Source organism: Canis lupus, chromosome 3 (genome assembly GCF_048164855.1).
Source record: "Canis lupus baileyi chromosome 3, mCanLup2.hap1, whole genome shotgun sequence".
Taxonomy (NCBI): Eukaryota; Metazoa; Chordata; class Mammalia; order Carnivora; family Canidae; genus Canis; species Canis lupus.
In genome coordinates, this window is record NC_132840.1 from 78,842,302 (window position 1) to 78,863,603 (window position 21,302).

The 21,302-nt window shown below is 38.0% G+C and overlaps 1 protein-coding gene and 1 long non-coding RNA gene across 2 annotated transcripts; one reads left to right on the forward strand and one right to left on the reverse strand.

Moving 5' to 3' along the window:
- Positions 1–866: 866 nt before the first annotated feature.
- OR10D3 (olfactory receptor family 10 subfamily D member 3) lies at positions 867–2,180 on the forward strand. Its single transcript, XM_072812698.1, has one exon. It carries the CDS (start codon positions 867–869, stop codon positions 1,803–1,805), a length of 939 nt encoding a protein of 312 aa, XP_072668799.1. The 3' UTR covers positions 1,806–2,180.
- A 9,192-nt stretch (positions 2,181–11,372) lies between these two features.
- On the reverse strand, positions 11,373–19,339 carry LOC140625426 (uncharacterized). The gene is made up of 3 exons (XR_012024764.1): positions 19,250–19,339; positions 14,052–14,211; positions 11,373–12,213 (listed from the first exon to the last, which is right to left on the reverse strand). It is a non-coding gene; the product is annotated as an uncharacterized lncRNA (long non-coding RNA).
- Between the last annotated feature and the right edge of the window lie 1,963 nt (positions 19,340–21,302).

Here is a 21,302-nt window from a genome sequence, read left to right on the forward strand (position 1 = left end):
GGGTGGGGAAGGACAGGTTGGCTTTCCATTGCTTACTAATGAGGAGAAGGAATATTTTCCTAGCCTGGTGACATCAACAAGAAAAAACATGAATAACACGGAGGCAAAATATGAGAAGGCTAGTAATGTCACAGTCCACCATAGATGCATACATTGGAAAGACTGATGATGTCAGGAGAAAAAAAAAATAGATCCCTAGCTCTACCATTCTAGCTATCTCAATCTAGGAGAGTTGCTTCACCTTTTTAATGTGTGGCTGTTTTCTTCTCTATAGATTTATCTCAAAAACTTATTGTGAGGGTTACTAAACTGAAATCATGTTGTATCAGCATTTCCAATGTAAAGCATTAATTGTTCAACCCTTATGTCTCTCTGAAAAGTCAGAGAGAGAAGAAACAATGTTGTCAGTAGTGGTGGTCCACAAATATGGTGATTAAAAAATATATAGTGATTCTTAAGTTGTAGTTCCTATCTTGCCAAATGAAAAAGCCCCTGGTTGATTCTGAAGATTTGAGATCCTTCCTCTCTGAAGGAGCACACGTTTGTGTGGGCTCTGTCCTTCCCTTTGAAAAATCTTTCCTCTAAGATGCTTTTCTTTTTAAAAAAGTATTGTTTTAATAAGAGATGTCTGCATTTAGAATTGATATAACAAAAATACTTGGCACAAAACTATTAAATTTTCTATGACAACTACATTCCAGTTAAAATGCCCTGTAATATGGGTCATAAGCAACTTTTCCTTAACTTTGAACCAGAATGCTATCCTTTCAATGGCATATTTCATTTGCCCAGTATGTTCACTGCCATCAAGCCAGGGCATCTGTCCATGTCCTCTGCTTCCTTTTCCTCCCCTAGGACACTTTCTCATGGAGAAGAACTGCTCGGTGGTGACTGAATTCATCCTGCTGGGGATTCCACACACAAAGGGGCTGGAGACTATGCTTTTTGTCTTGTTCTTACCCTTCTATGCCTGCACCCTGCTAGGAAATGTGTCCATCCTCATGGCTATTCTTTCTTCCACTCGCCTTCACACACCCATGTATTTTTTTCTGGGGAACTTGTCTGTGTTTGACATGAGTTTCTCTTCTGTGACCTGTCCTAAAATGCTGTTGTACCTCATGGGACTGAGCCCACTCATTTCCTATAAGAGTTGTGTCTCCCAGCTCTTCTTCTTCCATTTCCTTGGCAGCATTGAATGCTTCTTGTATACCGTGATGGCCTATGACCGCTTCACTGCTATCTGTTACCCTCTGCGGTACACAGTCATCATGAGTCCTAGAATCTGTGGGGCCCTGGCTGCAGGCACATGGCTGTTAGGGTGTATCCATTCCAGTATCTTGACTTTCCTCACCTTCACTTTGCCATACTGTGGTCCCAATGAAGTGGATCACTTCTTTTGTGACATTCCGGCACTTTTGCCACTGGCCTGTGCTGATACATCCTTAGCCCAGAGGGTGAGTTTCACCAACGTTGGCCTGGTGTCTCTCCTCTGCTTTCTCCTAATCATTTTATCCTACACTCGAATCACCATCTCTATCTTGCATATTCATTCAACCGAAGGCCGCCGCCGGGCCTTCTCCACTTGTAGTGCCCACCTCATTGCCATCCTTTGTGCCTATGGACCCATCATCACCGTCTACTTGCAGCCCACGCCTAACCCCATGCTGGGAACTGTGGTGCAAATTCTGATGAACCTCGTAGGACCAATGCTGAATCCTTTGATCTATACCTTGAGGAATAAGGAAGTGAAAACAGCCCTAAAAATAATTTTGCACAGGACAAGCCACATTCCTGAGAGCCAGTAAGAGTGGATGGATAGGTATACAACATGGAATTTCTTTCTGGCCCAACATGCAAAATACCCTTCTGGAATCCTCATGTGTAACTTTTCAGCACACAATGAAGAGCATGGCTGACTCTATCATACTTCATTTTTTTGTCTATTTTATTTTTTTGGTTTACCGAAGTACACTCTCCTAGCTTCAAGATAACAGTCTGGGTTGCTGTTGTTTTGTTTTTCTTCTGTGGAGAACCTCCTGCCACTAAAAGGAAGAAAGATGATCTTGCTCCTGCAGCATTTGTCTACATTTTTCAGCTCATGTCCCTCTAAACTATGTGTCAGACCAAGTTATAAGGAAGGCAATCCACAGAAAAAAACGATTGTAAATAACTGATTGAGAGTATGATAAGATCTTCTCTCTTTCTATATTAACAGACTGAATGTCAGAAGCAAAATCAAATGTTTTCTCTTTATCCTCAACTGTACAAAAAAGGAATAACTTAGAATTTATCAGCAAAGATATTTTCCTCTCCATCCCATGATTTTCCTCATGCCTGTTTTCTCTGCTCGTAGGTCCTTAGGCAAATATGATTACCTCCCAACTGTGTAAGGAAAGTGAAAATTTTGTGACTAATGTCCTAAAGTAGAGGTGTCCATTTCACTACTAGCTCATAGTGTGATTCTGAGTGTGAAAAAGCAATTGGTTTTATCAGGTCAGGTTGTTAGACTAAACCAGCGGTTTTCTAAGAAAGACTCAAAGAGCCCAAGGACTCCAGTGAATTTATTCTAAGGCTTCCAAGTTATGAATAGTGAGGACTTCCCTTATTCCTGCTCTGTGTATTAGATTTAAGCACAAAATTTCATTGGAAAAAGCGTTATAGCCTCCGGAGTATGCAATTTCCATGGCATCTTCCAGGACGACAAACAAGATGTGTGTTGTTTTCTTCTACCCGTAACTTTAAAGGTGTTGCTGCTTCTTTAGCACCTGAACCTTTACTTTCCTCTTCAACACTCACATGGACTTGCTACATTTGGTAGAGCTCCAAGGTTCATGCCATCACCTCCCAAACAATTCTGCTCTTCCAATAAAGATAATTACAAATGAAATATGTATTATTATACTTGGTCTTATGTGATCTCTTCATTATTTGATATGCATCAAAGATCTACTTTGGCTCACAAGTGTCTACATGGAAGCTCTGTGTAAGACACTGATTAGATCTGAAGATAAGAGTTTAGATTTGATTTTGCTGGGTCCATCATGTTAACTGCCTAGAATATACATCATTTTACACTTTGCACCTCTGACCTAAGCACTGTACTATTAAAATTCCAACTTGAAAATGTCTTGATTCACTGGGATATTATACAAGTTCAGCTCCTAATAGCAAAGATTCCTTCTAGAACTTTCTGAATCCTTGGAAATATCAAGTATATAATTGTTTTAAATAACCTCTTGACCCATTTGTTCTTCAAATTTTTGTCTTTGGGCCAGTATTGTGAAGATTATTATTTATAGAGTTCTTACTTATTGTCAGGTATTATGCCAAATGTCATACAAAAAATTATCTCATTTAATCCTCAAAATGATCTGGCAACATTTGTGTTATTATTCCCATTGTATTGATGAATTCCTAAGGCTTAGAGAAAAAAAAATAAGTTCCTCACTCAAGATCTCACAGCTGGAATGTGATGAGGCAAGGTTATGAAACAACGGCATTTTGCTCTTAAAATATTAAGAAACTGTTTTTCAAATGCTTGAGAGTCTTCCAGGTAAGAACAGATAAAGTACTAAGTAGGAGCACTTACCTTTGTTAATGCCAACCCACAAAGATAGGATATCCCAGAAAAGGACATTTTTTGTCTTATTCCTATAAAAGAAATGGTAACCAAGATAGGCAGTGCTGGTTTAGCACTAGGACATAGGTGGTAGATGAGCGAAGATCTCTGGCCCCATAGTGAGACATGTTGGCATATGCCAATTAGGGACTACTTGGGACACAGCAACAGAAAAGTGAGCAATTCGAAGTTCCACATCATTCTCCACAACTTTTTTCTGGAATAGAAGGAGTGCAGGGACTATAAATGAAGGAACTGGAATCTTTGATTGTATCATCTGGGCAAACTTGCAAAGAGAAGATGATTGAAGTTATAAGAGAAGCAAGAGCTGAAGAGAAAGCTAAGTCTCCGAACATCCACCTGATGCCTCCTTCTATCATCTGTGACCTCAATCCTCTTTTGGGGAAATTTTCCCTAACCATGAAAAGAAATGGATATTAATTTCCTAGTATTGATTTTTCACTGGATCTGGGCCATGGCCCTTTGGCCTAGCAGCTCACAACCCTCCTTTCGAACAACAATATTGCTTTGCATTGAGCCTGATGAATTCACCTTCTGAGGAATCTCAGAAACATCCCCAAAGGTATTACTGGGGAAAGGAACATCCCCTAAAAGACCCAAGAAACCCCATGGTGGCTTCAAATTTACTCAAGGCCCTAGAGAAATGATAACAATGGGACTGAATTTTCTCCTCTTCCTCTATTTTAATACAAAATGAAAAAGTGAAGACAAATGCCACATCCATTTTTAAAGGAATACTAATCCATTATCACATCTCTTTTGCTTTCGATTACTATGTTAACTGACTGATTTTACTCACAGCTTGTGCCAATTAATTTTGATCCCATTTTCAACAGTAGAAGCCTTTGGGATTTTAAAAGTTTCTTATTAATGAATCATTAATTAGTAGCTTGGTGTTACTAGGGTTAAAACATCTAAGGAACATATTTCCTGCAACATTCTCTTAAACTAGGTTTCCTGTACAAATCTGTTTGAGGTTGTTCACAATCACAACAGAAGACTTCCTTTGTGTTCCTTGTTTCAGTTTGCTTGAGAGTGACACTCTATGCTTTGACCTCTCCTTCCTCTGTATTTCTTAATTAGAAATAAAGTTTTCTGTAGCAACCACCACTTTGGCTCTCCTTTCAGCTGAGCTGTTCACTTTATTCAATAATTATTTAATAAAGAAGAATGGGACCTAGCAATGCCCAGAGATTTTCTCCATTCCCTCTCACAATACGCTTAAGCAATCTGAAAGCTTTTAAATTAAAAACAAGTTTTGCTTCAGGAATATTAAAATTCATGTTAATAAAATATTTACAAGATAAATTTATTTAGCTTATTCAAGAATTTCTTCTCTGAACCCCCAGTTAGGAGATGGTGGGAGGCCTGAGGCCTCACAGTCTATGATGGAAACAATAAAATATAGCCTAGTCATGCTCCTTAAAGAGGTTTCAGATCCTGTGAACCCATCAATATTCTTACTACTATAACAAGGGGAGGGGGCACAAACTGTGTACATCAAGCCACCTTTAAAGTCTCCATAAAGCTGTCCTCTAAATCATGTTGATCAGAGCGCCTGCTCCAAAGTATTTTATGTTTTTCATGCCAGGAATTTACCATTAAAAAATGAATTGGGTGATGGGCATTAAGGAGGGCCTTTGATGTAAATGAGCACCAGGTGTTCTATGAAACTGATGCATCACTAACTCCTACTTCCGAAACTAATAAAAAATAAATTAAAAAATAATTTTCTTCCCAAATTCTATATTCCCTTTTCAAAAGCAAATTCCCCTGGAAGTAACAGAAATGAGTTGATGTCCACGGTTGAGGGGAAAGAGAAACAAAAAGGCAAGTAAGAAAATTCATGGATACAGGTCTCTAGGTTTCAATTTGGCTAAAGTTCAGCCATATGCCCTCAAATTTCTTTTCCAGCAAGACACCTTGGAGAAGTAATTCAGTGAATATTTATTAAACATCAGTTTTGCAGCAGATGCTATTCTCATGCTAAGTCTGTAAAGATGAAAAAGGTCTCTGCCCTGAAGGAACCTACCATTTCATGTTAGAATCAGAATAGAATTGTCCATGATAAAATGTGATGTGCCAACAGAAAACACTTCTTACTACATGCTAGGTATTTTCATAGGCACTTTACATATATTAACTCATTTGACCCTCACCATAATCGTATTAAGTAGTAGTAGTAATACTGCATTTTATACATGAGACACTAAGTAATTTTCCCAACTGGTAAGTCACAAAATGAGAATTAAAAGTCCTACAATCTGACTCCAGTGGCCTTTATTTTAATAATTTAATGACAGGGATCCCTGGGTGGCGCAGAGGTTTAGCGCCTGCCTTTGGCCCAGGGCACGATCCTGGAGACCCGGGTCGAGTCCCACGTTGGGCTCCCGGTGCATGGAGCCTGCTTCTCCCTCTGCCTATGTCTCTGCCTCTCTCTCTCTCTCTCTCTCTGTGACTATCATAAATGAATAAAAAATTAAAAAAAATAATTTAATGACATGAGCAACATAAACACAGAGAAACTATAAAAGCTTGGAGGAGTGGGTAACTATTTCTACTTAACAGTCTTTGGGAAGGCTTTGCATAAAAGGTGGCCTGTGAGCCAGGCTTTGAAGGATGAATGATGTGGGAGGATGAATAAATGTCAGACAGAGGGTCGGAAAGTACATAGGGTAAGAAAGAAGGGGACATTTCATGGAAGCAGGGATGTGTGATGTGTACACCATTTTCTGGGAAAATTAAATTGGTAAAATAATTGGAAGCCTGAATGGAAGTGAGGAGAGAGGACACTAGGAGACAAAAGGGGATGATGAAAAGGAGATTAAGCAAGTTATTGGATTTCACATCTATGTAGGAATGCCTATGTTCATGTTTACCAGGGGAATTTGTGCATGATTGTTAATGATACCTATGCTCTCAATAGTGTTCTGACTTGTAAAATAAATCATGTGGACACTGAGGCCCAATCAAAGTGTGGAGGCTTGGTATGACCTAAGTCTGCCAAGAATATTTGCCAGTCCAGCCAGTGCCAGGCATATCGCGGGCAGGCCACTTCATTAACAGAGAGAACTCTGCTCTCTTTACACTCTGATGTGAGTCATTTAACACTTAACACTCACTAATCTTTGCATTATCAGATGTAGGTTGTCCCACTCAGGGACTCGTCTCCCCAGGACCCTTTGTCCTCCCTCATCTGAGCTCATGCAACAACTTCATGGTCTAAGTAGGACTGGATCAAAGCCTTCTAGTTCCTCTGTCCTACATTCTGTCAAGTATAACCACTTAGATTTTTCTCAAATGTGAGCGAATAATGTTCTGTTTTTTTATATTATTATATAGAGTTATATGTATTACAGGTTCTTAACTTTCCAAACTTAAGCAAATCGTGTTTCAGTATCTATGCATGCTCATCCACATGAGTTGGTCTTTGTGACTAGAGGTTGAGGGATAAGACACAGTAAAACTGAGTGCCTCTCTGAAAATAAGCTCCCAAATCAAAACGACTTCCATCACAAAGGATCAGATAAGGATATGTTTTGCATTATTAAGTGGAACATCTCATAGTCAGTAGGATGTGGTTGACATTTAGGCTCACGAGGCTTATGACCAAGAAGGGTATGAGAAACTCCAAGTTATCTGCTCACAGACCCACTGATCATTACCACTGATCTTTCTACTTCCAAACTTTTCCAGTCATGGGTCTGCAATCTCCAGATCTACTTATCCATCACCATTTTCTACTCAATCAAAATTATTCTTTCTAGCAACATCCAAATAAACAGATATGAAGGCTACTCCCAATGTTCTCTTTGCTTTTAGATTCTGTGACATTATGATGGTTTGCTTCCAATTCTCTCGTCAGAGATTTTCTTTCTCCTAGATTAGCTATTTGGGAGGTTTGGTCCATATTCCACTACTTAATCATTTCCCCCAATAATCCCATCTAATGAAGTGACTTTAAAAGAAGGTAATCAATTAGAGCTGAATTGAGTTATGTAAAGGACAAATGGGGATGCCTGGGTGGCTCAGTGGTTAAGCATCTGCCTTCAACCCAGGGCATGATCTGGAGTCCTGGGATTGAGTCCCACATTAGGCCCCAGAATGGAGCCTGCTTCTCTTTCTACCTATGTCTCTGCTTCTCCCTCTCTCTCTGTGTCTCTCATGAGTAAATAAAATCTTAAAAAAAAAGGACAAACCTCTCTCTCTCTGTGTCTCTCATGAATAAACAAAATCTTTAAAAAAAAGGACAAATATAAGAAGAAGATCCCTATAGTTAGTGAGTATTTCAAATATTCCTATATTTCTTGAGTCTCTTTTCTTTTAACCTTCAGGATGACCTTTTAGTGCTCTGAAATTTTATATTTCCCACCTATGTTTAGTGAGCTCTATATTCCCTCTGGTTCTTAATTGCATTTCAGTCATCTTTTATCATTACAGTAAGATTAAATAATAGTGTTACCTATTTTGGCCATATTTTCTAGCTCGTACTGAGGACATTTTGTTGCTTCCCTTATTTATGATGTTTAGATGCTAAATACTGAGGAAAACTTTTATGGATTGATGCTGGTTGATGTATGCTAAATAGGTCAAGAGCCCCCAAAGAATGGGAAGATCACCAGATGTGACTCCTTAAACACACCACTCTCCCTCAGTAATGCCCCCAAATGGTTTGAGCTCTTAAGGTAAAGGTAAAGAGAAGAACTGGTAGAGAGCTGTGAAAGGTATTGTACTGTAGAAAGAAGGATTTGCTTAGATGAATTATTTGTATAAGCTTATTTTTTGAAGCTGGGTTTGAGGTATTATAGTACCTTTCCCATGTGGCAGAATTTTTTAAATTTAAATTCAATTTTCCAACATATAGTGCATCATTAGTTTCAGATGTGATTTTCAATAATTCATCAATTGTGTATCACACCCAGTGCTTATCACATCATGTGCCCTCCTCAATACCCGTCACCCACTTACCCCATCTCCTTACTTCCCTCCCCTTCAGCAACCCTCAGTGTGTTTCCCAGAGTTAAAAGTCTTTCATAGTTTGTCTACCTCTTTGATTTTTCCCCACTCAGTTCTCCACCCCCCTTCCCTTATGGTTCCTTGCACTATTTCTTATATTCTGCATATGAGTGAAACCACAGGATAATTTTCTTTCTCCAACTCATTTCGCTCAGCATAATACCCTCTAGTTCAGTTCATGTCATTGTAAGTGGTAGGTATTCATCCTTTCTGATGGTTCAGTAATAATTCCATGGTGGAATTTATATGTGTAAATATAAATCTTCTTTATCCATTTATCTGTCAAAAAATATCTTGGCTCCTTCCAGTTTGGCTATTGTGGACATTGCTGCTATGAACATGGGGGTGCAGATGTCCCTTCGTTTCACTACCTCTGTATCTTTGGAAAGAATATCCAATGGAAAAAGAGACAGTTTCTACAATAAATGGTGCTGGGAAAATTGGACAGTCACATGCAGAAGACTGAAACTAGACCAGTCTCCCATGTTGCAGAATTTGTGTCAAGTTCTCCTAAGTCTATCAAGAGTATCACACTGGACTCTACCTTTGTTATTTCTACCTTTGCTTATATCCTGCAGACCACTAAGAGAGAGCCCAGGTGATGAGTTCATTTATAGAGTGATAATGTATTCTAACTTTTAAGGAATTTATTAAATATTGAAGACCAATATTCCAACAGATGAAGAATGCAGTTAATTTGATTGTAGAAACTTGAGCAGAGCAAAGGGAGTGATTTCTTCAGCTTAGTATGTATGCTCTACATTTTATATTCTAACTATAGCTCTGTTGAGTTACCCTAACCCATATTACTCCTCTGTCCCAGGAGTATTCCTTATTCTCATTCCCTGGTTTACATGATATGCCAGGTAGCAATGATATATGTAATTGATCTTGGCTTGGGCCTCATTCCTGCCTTAGTCACTGTACTGTGTGAAAATCCAGAATTGAGGTGTTACCATATAGTGTAACAGTGTAATAGTGATTGGTGAAACTAGGCCTAGATTCCTTTCTAGTCTATAACCTAGACTCCTAGGTTGTATGATGACTTGGACCAAGGCTGGAGACATAGGTTGCTTTGAACAGTCTGCCCCTAGGTGTCTGTGACTTCTGAAGACATCATTTTCCTATGACTTGAAACACACAGAAACAAGACTGAATCAGGTAGTGAGAGTGGTCAGAAGGTTTTCTCCATGAATCATATCAGAAAATCTTGAGACTTTGTACTCTCCCAGGTGATATTTGTACTCTCCAAGGAGCTATGATACTTGTGGTAGATTCCATCAGAGGTTCATTGAGCCACAGTCTTCCTGACTCCAAGGAGGACAATAGTATGGGCAGGGAACTGCAGAAAATAGACCAGGTCAACCTCGCATTCTTCCTCTAACACAAGTCAACACACCTGGACCAGGTGAGGGACGGCAGGAGCTAATGCTTATCAAGCTAGCTAGATTAAAACTACTGTGCTCTCTGTGATGCTTAGTTGTGACTCAGCCATTGCCCATTTCCCCTTGAGCTCATGGACAGAATCTCTGGATGAATTATAAATTTTTTAAAGAAAAATAGCAAGTTTCAAGTCCTGTTCTTTTACAGAGGAAATGAGGATAGTAACTCTACCTCCCTTATAGGATTATTGTGAAGATCACATGATGAAATATTTAAATCACTTATCAGAGTGCCTGGAACATATTAAACAATTAAGCAATATCAGCTATATTTTTCTGCCAGAGAATCTTAAAGATTTTTAAGAACATCTACTAATCTTTACTCACTTTCAAATGAGAAATTTGAGACCTAGAGAGAGGGAGTTGTGAGTCCAAATCCTTATCATATAAAACATTAACTAAACTATATATCTATTGAATTTATTATATGAACACCTATTCTATTATATAAAATATAATTTAAAATTTATTATTCAAGGGAAGATTATAGATTTTCAATAAAAATGATTACATTGAAGTTGACACAATTCCTAAAACTTGTCCTTATTTGAGCTTTTACCTGGGAAGAACAGATCACTAAGGGAAAGATTTAAGCTCTGTAATTGAAAAAAGAAAAGGCAGAGGGTGAGGAGTAACATGGAAAAAAGGAAAAAGATTAAAACCTAGAAGATTTAGTGTGTCTTATATTTGTGTAGAATGTCTTGATTTATAATGTACAAGGTTAATGGACATGATAATTATTTTAGACACATTGATGGGCAGGGAAATTGAGAACCAGAGAGATCGAGATATCCTAACACCAAACAAGTAGCGATATAGGCAGGATTAGAGGAATGCTTACTCTCATGACCTGTTAAATGGTTTTCCAGTCATTTATGGAGTCTAATGATTTCAAGTCAATTCAAGCTCAATGAGTAAAATATAAAATAATTTATCTTAGTCCTATAGAAACATACAAATCCAGAAAAACAGAAACACACACACACATACCTTTATAGGTATATGCATTTAAACATACATACATTTATAACTTGAGTGACAAATTATCAAGGGCTACAGGTGGAGTTCATGAGAGTTCTCTTGCCTTTTTTTTCCCAATTCTTGTTCGGATTCCTCAAGTATACGTGTAGAAAGCTCTGGAAATGGTGGCACCAAAACTAGAAACCAGTCTCTTTTTTTTCTTTTTTAAGATATTTTATTATTTTATTTTATTTTTTTGTGATTTAACTTTTTTTATAAATTTATTTTTTATTGGTGTTCAATTTGCCAACATATAGAATAACACCCAGTGCCCATCCCATCAAGTGCCCCCCTCAGTGCCCATCACCCAGTCACCCTCACCCCCACCCACCTCCCCTTCGACCACCCCTAGTTTGTTTCCCAGAGTTAGGAGTCTCTCATGTTCTGTTTCCCTTTCTGATATTTCCCACTCATTTTTTCTCCTTTCCCCTTTATTCCCTTTCACTATTTTTTATATTCCCCAAATGAATGAGACCATATAATGTTTGTCCTTCTCCGATTGACTTATTTCACTCAGCACAATACCCTCCAGGTCCATCCACGTCGAAGCAAATGGTGGGTATTTGTCGTTTCTAATGGCTGAGGAATATTCCATTGTATACATAGAGCACACCTTCTTTATCCATTCATCTTTTGATGGACACCGAGGCTCCTTCCACAGTTTGGCTATTGTGGACATTGCTGCTAGAAACATCGGGGTGCAGGTGTCCCGGTGTTTCACTGCATCTGTATCTTTGGGGTAAATCCCCAGCAGTGCAATTGCTGGGTCGTAGGGCAGATCTATTTTTAACTCTTTGAGGAACCTCCACACAGTTTTCCAGAGTGGCTGCACCGGTTCACATTCCCACCAACTGTGCTGGAGGGTTCCCCTTTCTCCACATCCTCTCCAACATTTGTGGTAGAAACCAGTCTCTGTTCCTTGTAGGACCACCTGTTTAAGATCCTTTTCTCCTCATATGTTGGTGATTCTCCCCATGTCTCCCTTTCCTATAATTGGTAGATCATTCTCTGGCCATTGGCATAAGATTAGTCAATGTAGAAAATGATGATGCTTCAACAGGGTCATATGAGCCAGGATAATGTAAGAGGTAGAACCTGAATGATACATAGAATGGATACAAGTTGGTCTGTTGAAGAAGAATATCAGACTTGATCCAGTAATTTAAATTTAATTTAAATAAAAAAGATGCCCATCACTGGCATCTCTGGCGCTTATTACAAGTGATGATAATAAACCCAAATAGTTGCACAGTCATTTGTGGTTTGCAAAGTTATTATATACAAACTATTTTATTTTATTCTCAAAATAAACCTGTGAGGTTGGTAAAGTATAAAGTAGATATTGTTATTTGCTTTTAAAACCAGATGCCAAAGAAAAATATTCACAAATAATTGAGGAAGGTAAATAGGTCACTCTCTGAAGCTAATATTTCATAATCAAAATGTATATCAGAAAAAATGAACTTTAAGAAACAATGTATTTTGGTCCATCTGGACTTGAGTATAATCTGAATAACCGTGTTTATCCAAAATACAATGTGTTAATTAGTATCTTAGTTCACGTGGGCTGCTATACCACCAACAACAACAACAAAAATCCATGGACAAGGTGGCTTAAACAATAAGCACTATTTCTCACAGTTCTGAAGGATGCATGAGTGCCAGCAGATTCAGCATCTGGTGAGAGCCTGCCTCCTGATTCATAGGTGGCCATAGTCTCACTGTGTCCTCACATGGTGAAAAGGACAAGGGAGTTCTCTGAGTTCTCTTTTATAACAGCACTAATTGTATTCATGAGGGCTCTAGCATCAAGATCTAATACCATCACATTAGGAATTAGGATTTCAGCATATGAATTTTGGAGACACACAAACATTCAGCCCCCAGCACCTGGGCAGTGTGTAGAAGCTGGGTAGGAACTCAGAACCATTAAAAATATATATATTTAAGACAAATACAGCTAAGATAAACCTGAGAGGTAAAAAAAAAAAAAAAAAAAAAAAAAAAAACTAAACAAATGAACTGATGAATTCCAAATATTCTGGTCTCAGAGTCAAGCCAACCCTCTTGTAGAAAGGGATAAAAGAAGTTGTAGTCAACTGATTCTAAGTGTTACCAGCCCATTGGAACATTACTAATACAGAGAGATGAATGCAATACCTATTTAAAATATCTAGTTTGGTGATTTACTAACTCTGGCCTAGGGAATAGCATGAAAGTACAATAAAATTTCCACCAGTCAATGGCAAAAATGAGATTTTAACATTAGCATTTCCTTTCTTTGGAAGGAATACATTTTTTTCCTTCTGAAATTATATGTCTCTCCTCCCTTTTTAAAAGATGGTAGTTCTAGTGCTATATTTTTAATGCCTTTACTTGCCAAAATAAGGAGGTAACTCCATATGTAGCCCTAATTGAAATTTTTTTGTATTTGCTGACAAATAAAATCCAAAACTGGAGTAAAGCCAATTCTGTTCAACAATTTGATCCAATCCACCAATTTTCCTTCTAATTTGGCTTCTTACTAAGATCTTGCTGAGAGAGACTGCAGGCTTTAGATTTTGCTAGGTAGTGTGACATTTAGGATTCACATTTTAAATTGAACTTTGGACACTCAGACTTCCCATGTGTAGCAGTATTTTCCTTAACAATTGTAAGTATTCTGGATTCATGATAAATTAATAAATTAGGATTCTGCTTTTATGCCTCAGCTTTATGTGCTGGTTAATGTGAAATGTCCCCTGTGAGAGATAATCCCCCCTCCAAGTGTAGAGAAAATTAAGTTTCCAAGACTACCGAACTGAAGGTCAGACGTCTAGACTGTGAGAAATTCACTGAGGTCATAAATATCAGTCTCTGTCGTCTCTTGGAACAGCTGCTTGGCTTTTTCCCGGTGATGCATCAATATCGATTGCTGAGTTCCACACTCTTACCTTTTTTATACTGATGAGGAAAAATAACACAAAGGCATTAAACCCGAGGCATGGAAATGAAATAATCTGGGTGGTTCTGGTTTCCAAATATAAGTCTTCTGATTCTTGGTCCTCATCATATGCTATTAGCTGGTGTTTCAACTGTTCCTTTGAAGCAACTCTAAAGGGTGGGAAGAGAAGATTCTATAGGATGAAATGAAGTTGGGAGGGAACTGGGGAACTGGGGATGGTGGGGGAGGACAGTTAACTTCTAAATAAATTTTCTAAGCTTCCATTTTATGTTGTGTTATTTAAAAATCTGATAAATGAATATTTTATATTCTATTCCAAAATGAGTTCTATTTTTTTCATCTTCAAAATTTCAAGTCATTCAGACTTCATAAGCCCACCTCGGATTAATCCTTGTCCACATAACACAGTGTTTTTTTTTTTTTTTTTTTTTTTTCACATAACACAGTTTGAAAGGCAGGGCTTTACCTTGTGTTGTTTCCTCTTGATGTGGTCATTTTAAAAGAAATTTGCTTTTCCTATTTTCCTTTTCTGTCTTTCTCTGTCTCTTTCTACATGCATACTCCAACCTATTCCCTTATCTTCTTCACCTAGTCTTCAGGGTTCCAGTCTGGTATTAAATGATTGAAGGTTTTGCCCTGCAACTCAGTGCCCTTGATCTATCCTTTTCTCATCCACTGGTCTCAAGAAAGCTTCTCTGGCCTATATCATGAAATCAGTTCTGAACATTAAAAAAAAAAAAAAAAAGTATGTACAGCGTTGCCCAGGTAGCTCTGTCAGTTGAGTGACAGACTCTTGATTTTGGCTCAGGTCATGATCTCAGGGTCCTGAATCAAGCCCCAAGTCAGGGCCCATGCTCAGTGTGGAGTCTGCTTGAGATTCTCTCTCTCCCTTTCTCTTTGAGCTCCCATCCTTGCATATGCTCTCTCTCTCAAATAAATAAATATATCTTTAAAAGGTACGTACACACATATTTGAAAAATAAAGAACATTAAGTACAATATTGAACTAATTATGGCTGATGTGATATTAGAAAGAAATATTTTTTTCTTTGCATTTGTCTATATTTCCCTATTACATGCATTGGTTTCATAACCAAAAACAGAGAGTAAGAGTTGCTATTTAAACACAAGATCAATTTTGGAGAAGAGAGAAACCATTATAATTCCATTATTGGAAAAATAGAAAAAGAGAAGAAAAAACTGCCCCCCCCCACCACAATAAAACTCTTTCATGTTTCCATACTTAAGTGTACAGTTTAGTGGTATTAAATAGATTCACACTGGGAAGCCATAGCCTCCATCTATCCCACAAGTCTTTATCATATAAAACTGAAATTCCATGTCTATTAAACAGTAACGCCCCCATCTTTCCTCCCCCCACCCCCCAGACCCTGGCAAATACTATTATATTTTCTGTCTTTATGGCTTTGACTATTCTAAGTACCCCATTTAAGTGGAATCATGCAGTTTTTGTCTTTTTGTGACTGACTTATTTCACTTAGCATCATGACTCATGTTGCAGCATCTAGTAGAACCTACTTCCTTTTTAAGGCTGTACAATATTCAGTCGTATGCACGTACCACATTTTGGTTCTCCATTCATTGGTCTATGGACATGGATTTCTTCCACATTTTAATTACTGTGAATAATGCTGCTATAAACATGGATGTACAAGGATCTCTTTGAGACTCTGCTTTCAATTATTTTGGGTATATACCCAGAAGGGCTGGGTTCATATGGTAGTTCTAGTTTTAATCTTTTGAGAAACCTCTGTATTGTTTTCCAGAACACCTGTACCACTTTACATCCCTACCAACAGTGCACAAGGGTTCCAATTTCTCCACATACCCTCTTAATGTGAATTTTTTTCATAATTGACAAACTGTGAAATCCTATTTTTCCCTTAATAGAATATTATAATATTTTCTAGATTGATAGAATTTTCAAATTTCTTATTTAATAATACTTTTTTTGCTTTTGTGATGTTTATACAGATTTCCATTGAATAAATGTATCTGAATATATCCTCTTTTACTCTACGAGTGACTTGCCTATTAAATGACTTAGCATGCCATGATATTGTGATTTATAAGAAATATAAATATATTTTGGTTATTTCTCATATGTATTTGGTCTTTGTCTCCAATTCCTGGCTTACTGGTCCCAAAACCCTTGGAATTTCCTGGGAGATGAGAGCAATGGGATCATTTTTTGTTATAATATTTGGTTTCTTCTCCACAGTTCCTGAGGTCACTTCAGAGCAGAAAGGTGAACCGGGCATCTTGTTATTCATAACAAGCCCCTTTCCACTACACCTGGGTTTATGTTAATGAGATGATTTTTGGAAAGTGCCTAAGGATGGGGACTGGTTACCAGGGGAACAGACAATGAATGAAAGGTTGCAACTTAGGGGGGATCAGCGGTTTAGTGCCACCTTCAGCCCAGGGCCTGATCCTGGAGACCTGGGATAGAGTCCCACATCAGGCTCCCTGCATGGAGCCTGCTTCTCCCTCTGCCTGTGTCTCTGCCTCTCTCTCTCTCTCTCTCTCTCTCTCTCTGTCTCTTATAAATAAAATCTTTAAAAAAAAAGTCACAACTTTGAGTCTCACCCTCTGATTTCTACAGAGGGAAGAGGGCTTAGAGGTGGAAACAAACCTGGCCCTTAATCAATCATGACTATGTAATAAGCTGACACAAAACTCAAAAGGATCAGTTTGGAGAGCTTCCAGGTTACTGAATGCATGCAGATTCAAGGAGAGTGGCCTGCCCAGAGAGAGTGTAGAAACTCTGCTCTTTCCCTACACCTTACTCTATGCATCTCTTCCATCTGGATGTTCCTGAATTATATCCTTTTATAACAAACTGGTCATCTAGTAGGTAAAATACTTCCCTGACTTCTGTGAGTTGCTCTAATAAAACAATTGAACTCAAAGAAGAGGTCATGGGAACCTCTCACCTGTAGTCAGTAGGTCAGAAGGCCAAGTGACAACCTGGACTTGCAATTGGCATCTGAAGTGTGTATATGTGGGGGGGCTTAAATTGTGGGGTCTGAGGTTATCTCCAGGTAGGTAGTGTCAGAATTGAGTTGGATTGTAGGACTCCCAGCTGATGTCAGAGAATGGCTTGGATGTGTGAGCACATCCCTCCCCCTTTTTGGAAACTGAGTCCACAACAACTGTAATAAGACAAACATCAGGCATTTAATGCTCTTCATGCAAACATCTTAGATCCATTTCTACTTGCTGTACCAATGCCTGCCTCCAGCCTTTTGATCTTTTTTCTGTTTATCAATATTTCAGTTCCCTTAGAGTTAATATTTTTGTTTGTTTGTTCACTCTGTCTGACTTTTAGACTCACTCCAAGGACTTGACTCATACTTGTCTTATGGGAGATTATTGCTTTTTCCTCTCTTGAGCAAAATGCTTAATGCAGGAGTACATCATGTTCTCTACCAGGCTCAGAGCTGCATATGAACAGGAAAAATTTAGCTATCTTTCTAAAATCAGTCTATCCCCATGGTCTGGTGCAGGGACAGTTAGTAGGTAGTCAAGATATTTTGTTGATTTTGATTAATCAAGTGAATGCTTTTGTTTGTTTCATTTTCTTTGTTTTTACGAAATCCATTTTGTAAAAAAGATGTCTGTTGTTATAGCAACATGTGCAAATTATCATGGCAACATGCTCCGGCATCAATTTCAATTACCCGTAAAATAGAAATGCTTGTCTGATTTAAAATAAGCAAGAGAGTTGGACTTCTACTCTCAGGTTCTATGTTCTCATGCCTCTTACCTCACCTCTGGCAACAACTCAACTATCAATATTTTTTTAAAGATTTTATTTATTTATTCATGAGAGACATGGAGAGAGAGAGGCAGAGACATAGGCAGAGGGAGAAGCAGGCTCTATGCAGGGAGCCTGACTTGGGACTCAATCCCAGGACTCCAGGATCACGCCCTGAGCCAAAGGCAGATGCTCAACAGTTGAGCCCCCCATGTGTCCCTCAATTTCTAAAACAAAATGTATTAATCTGAAAGACTTGTCAAATATTTTTGAGCAACTAAAGAAATCTGTTGACTTTCAGATCCCTCAATTTGTGAATGAGCAGTCAAGGTGACATTTTTGGTAAACCCTCTCTTGATGGACATAAAATTAGAGGTGGATTTACGAATGAAATTCAGAAACCCTGCTTGGGTAGTTCGAGTGTTCCTAATGATCCTCAGGAGTGTGTTTAACATTCCTGTCCAGGAAGAACTGACTAATGCTGGCTCTGAATGTTCATCAGGGGAGAAACCTGTCAGCTGATATGACAGGTAGAATAATGCTTCCCAAAGATGCCTATGTCCCAATCCCCAGAGCCTGTGAATATGTTAGGTTACTGGCAAAGGGGAATCAAGGATGTAGATGGAGTTAGTTGCTGATTAGCTGACTTTTAGAAAAGGAGAATCTCCTAGATGATGGTAGTAGGCCCAGTGTGATTACAGATGTTCTCACAAGTGGAAGAGTGAGGCAGAAGAGGAAAACAGAGAAATGGCAGCAAAGGAAGAGCCCAGCCCTATCAATACCTTGATTTTAGCACAGTGAGACTCATTTTGGACCTCTAGCCTCCAAAGTCATAAGGCAATAAATTGGCATGGTTTTAAACCATTACATTTGTAGTAATTTCTATTTTAAAATTTATTTATTTATTTATTTATTTATTTATTTATTTATTTGAGAGAGAGCATCCACACACGCCTAAGCAATTGAGTTGAGGGTGAGGGAGGAAAGAGAGGGACAAGCAGAAACCATGCTGAGGATGGAGCCCCACGTGGGGCTTGATGTGAGGCTCAATTTCATGATCCTGAGATCATGACCTGAGCCGAAATCAAGAATTGACCACCTAACTGGCTGAGCCACCCAGGCACTCGTATTTGTGGCAATTTCTTACAGCAGCAATAGGAAACCCATACAGAGGTATGTCTCTGAGGTTCACCACTGATTCAGAAGCTTCACTGGGACTCTGCTCTCCTGAGCAAAGTTGTGAGACCTAGGCTCTGAGGAATATGTGGACTGATAAGATCCTGTAAATACATAAGCCTTGCAGGAATATTGGTACATAGGACTAGAAGCACACAGGGGGATGGAAACCCTAGATGCTCAATGGGACAAGTCCTAGAAAGACACCAGGGTAAACACTTAGCTCTCACCTGCCCCAGAACTGCAATTGTACATTGATCTTGAGCAGATGTTCCTCAGCCTCACAAGACTCTTGTACTTTCAGTGCCAGAGGTCTGGACTGAGAGAATATGAAGAAGAAGTCTTAACAAAGATAGTAATAAAAATTATATTACTTTGTTTCCATTTTTGGAAAACAAAATTAAGGTTGTGGAAATTTAATTTAAATATGTGGAAAAGCTGAAATGCTTTTATGTCTCAAATTTCTCTTATTCTTTAAATTCAGGATGGGGAAAATGATTCCAAACAAGACACGAGTCAAAAAAATTTCCATTGTATTTAGGCCCACTAATAACTGTAGGAGCAAAACTTAACTTCAGTGTAGCATACATATGTATATGTGTGTGTATATATATGAATCTGTATATATAGAATGACTCTTATAAAGATGCGACATATTTCTCTATATATACGGAGATAGAGATTCTCAGGGGAGGAAATCTTTACACATACCTAATTCACAAGGTGAGTTTGAAAGTTTTATGTTTTGATTCTTAGCAATGTCAGGAACTGAAGAACTTGGAATTTTCCTTTGACCAATATGTAATAGGTCATGTAATAGGTCATATAATAATCCATAGTAATAGGATTTAATCCCCTCCTTCTTTTAAGTCTCCAGTTACTGTAGTGGAAGCAAAGGGTTGGCCACATTAGGCTGTGTGCCTCCAGGCTGTACTTAGGTAGTCTGTTTTACAAAATCAAAGGAATGTAAAATGCAACAAGTTGTAGCTCCAAGGTCACAGTAATCCCACTTGTGACCTACTTCATCAAAATGAAAATACATCACTGGGTGCACCCTCCATGTGTAAATCCGAAAGGTGGAAGAATGGGTAACTCACTTTTGTACTTTTCCTTGCATTTTGGGCTTGTGATAAAAAAGAATGAAGAAGCATACAGAGTCTCTTCTAGTTCTTTAAATCATCCCTGGATCTTTTGACCTGTTCAGCGGATTTCTCCCTGCTTGAAGATGGCAGCTATGGTCACTTTCTCCTCTTCGACATATATTAGCTTTACAGATAACAGGGATTTTGGCAGTATCTTGGATCTGTGGTGCAGTCTACTATGTCAATAACTCTAGACATAAATTCCTCCACTCTGGACACCACCAAAACATTTGAATTTGGCAAAGTGTGCTCTGTCGCCCTCTGCTGGATGTAGAAACATCTCCCAATCAACCCTGAGTTGAAGGTTCTTGACCAGCACTCATCAGGATATTTGACATTGGAGGGGCAAGAAAACCAGAGGAAACGTGTTTTATGAATTACTTGATAGTTTGGAGGAGATGACAATCTCTGCGTCAATATTTATGTACAAAGATGTTCCAGCATCACGTCATTTAAAAGATCTTTTTCAAAAATTGCAATCAAAATATTGAACAATGGTGTTAAAAATAATTATATCCAATTAATTGGATTATGAGCATTTCTGACATGAATTACTTTAATTACAATAAATATGTGTGATTATTGTTATAATCTGAAAAATGCTTTCTTTACATAAGACTGCCGAATAAAATAAAATTAAATATTTAAAAAATTGGTTTTATCTGTTATCTTGTCAAAAATCCAGAAATAGAAAAAAATTAAAACCATCAAATCAATAAATAACATTTAGTGAAAGTTTACTATGCATGTAAGAACTGCTCACAAACTAGGAGCTTCAAATTCAAAAATTGATATGAAGATTAGGGGCATGAAGTTATAGGATGACTTACCAAGTGAAAAATAAATAAGTTGTTTAATCTTGACAATGATTGGTAATTACAAAGGGGGTTTCCAAATGGTGGGAGATTGATGAACAGTGATTATTTCATACCATTTTTAGAAAGGGAAGTTTAGGGGTTTTTTTATGATTATCAGAGCATTTATAAGAAATAATCTAAGTTCCTGAAATAAGCTAGATTTAGTTTTGCTTTCACTGCTTAAATAGTTTTGTCTGCTCAGGGAATTTTCAAGTCTAGTCTTCATTTTGTATTTAATGTTAACAATGTAAAAGTATTCCTGTGTTTTAAAAATTTTTGTGTCT